Here is a 3,466-nt window from a genome sequence, read left to right on the forward strand (position 1 = left end):
AGGGAAACTATTTAATTATTTAATTCGTTATATTTATTTGCTTATTTATTTATTTATTTATAAATACATAAATACATACACAAAGTATACAAATAAAAAAATAATTAATTTGTTTATTATTTAATGATTTATATACGTTGTTTATGTTGTTTATTTATTTATTTATGTATGTATATATATATATACATATATATATATATATATATATATATATTTTTTTTTTTTTTTTTTTTTTTTTTTTTTTTTTTTTTTTTTTNTTTTTTTTTTTTTAAAAAAAGCTGGGGTGTATACGCACCTCCCTGCTCTTGCTGTACGCCCCGCGCGGTGTATGTACAGCCGAGGAGAAGAAGGAAAATCAAAGTTTATAACAAAAGATAAACCATATAAATCTAAACCACGAGCAGCAACATCTGTTACCAGTAATATACTCGTAAACCCTGCTCACATACACAAACCCTAAACCCTAAACCCTAAACCCTAGACATTTAATTTCGTTTTGAGGGTTTTGTATGGTTTTATGTTTTATAGAAAAAAGAAATACACGCATATGTTATACACCTACAAAAACCCTAAACCCTAAACCCTAAACCCTCGATTTCTATTAAAAAAAAAAAACACAGACTTCAATCACGCCCTCCTAAACCCTAAACCCTAAACCCTAATCCATAGGTTTAGGTTTAGGGTTTAGGAGGGGATGGCTGGTATTTATGCCGATTGATATAGAAACCTAGGGTTTAGGGTTTAGGGTTTAGGGTTTAGGGTTTAGGGTTTACGTTTTTTGAATGCAGCGAGCTGAGAATTTCTATCTTTTTGTTGCATCGCCCCGTATATAACAGCTGCGTTAACTTTTATAATTTTTTTTAAAAGAAAACACAAAAACTCTGCTTGGTGTCGAGTACTAACAAACACCAGAGCTTGTTGGCCCGCCTGCATCCACACAAAACCCTAAACCCTAAACCCTAAACCCTAAACCCTTGTATATAGTAAACAAACAAGATGAATGAAGGTTATATTAAACGCTGATTCGTTTAAGGGGTCATAGTGTAGGGTTTAGGGTTTAGCATATTAAACTGTTGAGTGTTTAGGGTTTAGGGTTTAGGGTTTAGGGTTTACTGTGTATATGGCTTGAGAGAGTAGAATTAGCGTGGGAATTTTATCAGTTTGTATATTAAGTACAAAACGCATGCATAGAGAAGTATTGAGCTGTTGTTCTGTATTTATTTTTATAAATAAAGGGTTTACTAAACAAAGAGAAGAGAAAGAAGTTATATCTTTTGGTAGTGTTGCTGATACAAGTATAGATTGTTTATTAGGGGGGAGAAAACCCCACAGCAGCAGCAGCTGCTGCAGCCACCCCCCTTCTATCAATCTATCTGCTTCATCGAGAACAGCAGCAGCAGCAGCAGAAAGCTGCAGCAGCTGCTGCTGCAGCAGCTGCAGCAAACGTCCTGGTGTTGCTACTATAATATCGGGGTTTTTAGATAGAGATTCAAACTGTATAGAGAAAGCAACCCCACCTACTAACACACATGAAATAAGAGGAAATATATTATATAATTTATTTATTATTTTATTTATTTGTTGAGCTAGTTCTCTTGTTGGGGTTAATATAATACATCTACAACCTACTATAGATGAATGCTGCTGCAGCTGCTGCAGCAGCGGCAGCATATATGCTGCTGTCTTGCCGCTGCCTGTTCTAGCCAGCAGCAAAGCATCACGCTGCTGCAGCAGCAGCGGGATTGCTGCTCTTTGTATTGGGGTTGGATATCTAAACCCTAACACTCTTTCTGCTGCTGCTGCTGCTGCTGCACCTAAACCTAGAGCAGCAAAAGGAGACGCAGACAAACCCCCCTTCTTCTTTTTTTTATTTTTATATTTACACAAACCCTCCTCCTCATTTATACTCGTAGATATCTCCATACTCAACACAAAACCCTAAACCCTAAACCCTAAACCCTAAACCCTAATATATAAGGATACACTATAAACCCTCATAAACCCTTATAACAGCAAATATAAGCAAACAAACACTCATATACTATCATCAACCATTCAACATACACGAAAAAAGAAAAAAAAATACAGTTTAGGGGCTAGGGTTTAGGGTTTAGGGTTTAGGGTTTAGGGTTTAGGGTTTAGAAGGAGCAGCGGCGGCAGGGGGCCCCTCCATGCAACCCTAGCCTTGGTGCTCGCTAGGCAGCAGAAAACAAATAAAATAAAATAAAATAAAATAAAATAAATAAATAAATAAATAAATAAAAAGAAAAAATAATTTAGTTGAATATGTATCTAGCAATCGATTGGTGTGGGGCCCCACTGACTGGGGGCCCCAGGTCGAGGGTTTAGGGTTTAGGGTTTAGGGTTTAGGGTTTAGGGTTTTATTATAATTTTTTTATATAAATTAGTAACAAAAGTGAAGTTAAANGTTTAGGGTTTAGGGTTTAGGGTTTTATTATAATTTTTTTATATAAATTAGTAACAAAAGTGAAGTTAAAAGTACTGGGGGTTTATCGATGGTGTTGCTGTAGACAGACACACAAGATCTCAGCAGCAGCAGCAGCAGCAGCAGCAGCAGCAGCAACTGCAGCAGCAACAGCAGCAACTGCAGCAGCAGCAGCAGCAGCAGCAGAAGCACTGCAACATGTGGTTGCTGGAGGGGCCTCGTGGGGCTTCGCTCTAACCGAGACAGCCAAACGAAACTATAGTTGCTGCTGTTGCTGCTGCTGCTGCTGCTGCAGCAACAGCAGCAGCAACAACCGCAGCACAAACAGCAGCAACAGCAGCAACGCTGCATTGCTGGCTGCTGCTGCTGCTGCTGCTTCTGAAGCAGCAGCAGCAGCAGCAGCTAGAAATGCAGAGCTGCTGCTTCCGTTAACCGCCAGTCTCTATGGCGCCGCCGCTGCAGCAGCAGCAGCAGCAGCAGCAGCAGCAGCAGCAGCAGCAGCAACTGCAGCAACAGCAGCAGCAGCAACTGCAGCTGCAGCAGAAACATTCTGAGCAGCAGCAGCAATACCTGCGCGCTGAGACCGGCATCCCGCGTCCCCTCTTCTGTTTGCTTATTGTTTTGCTGCTGCTGCTGCTGCAGCAGCACCTGCAGCAGCAGCAGCAGCAACGACAGCAACAGCAGCAGCAGCAGCAGACAGTGGGGGCTTGCTGCAGCAGCTTTGCTGCTGCAGCAGTCCTTGAGCCCGCGTTGATTAGCTGCGGCCCCCGAGCTGCTGCTGCATATTCTCTACAGCCTGCAGCAGCAGCAACAGCAGCAGCAGCAGCAGCAGCAGCAGCAGGCCCAGCAGCAGCAGCAGCAACACCTTCTTTCTTGTTGCCTCGTTTATTTCCCTTTGTGTTTCTGCGTTGTTATAAAAACAAATCCAAACAAAAACAAAAAACAATTATAAACAAACGCTCAGCAGCTGCTGCAGCTGCTGCAGCTGCTGCAGCGCAGCAGCAGACACTCACAGCAGCA

At 41.3% G+C, this 3,466-nt stretch overlaps 1 protein-coding gene across 1 annotated transcript in view; it reads left to right on the forward strand.

Moving 5' to 3' along the window:
• Window positions 1-2,890: 2,890 nt before the first annotated feature.
• Window positions 2,891-3,466, forward strand: part of EMH_0021250 (ATP-dependent DNA helicase, putative) — a gene marked incomplete at both ends in the record, with an annotated part of 1,697 nt that continues 1,121 nt past the window's right edge. Inside the window, one exon of the mRNA XM_013501728.1 lies at window positions 2,891-3,464. Within this exon, the coding sequence (XP_013357182.1) occupies window positions 2,891-3,464 (574 nt within the window). The remainder of the gene's footprint in view (window positions 3,465-3,466) is intronic.

Source organism: Eimeria mitis, genomic scaffold (assembly GCF_000499745.2).
Source record: "Eimeria mitis Houghton genomic scaffold, Emh_scaff743, whole genome shotgun sequence".
NCBI classification, from domain to species: Eukaryota; Apicomplexa; class Conoidasida; order Eucoccidiorida; family Eimeriidae; genus Eimeria; species Eimeria mitis.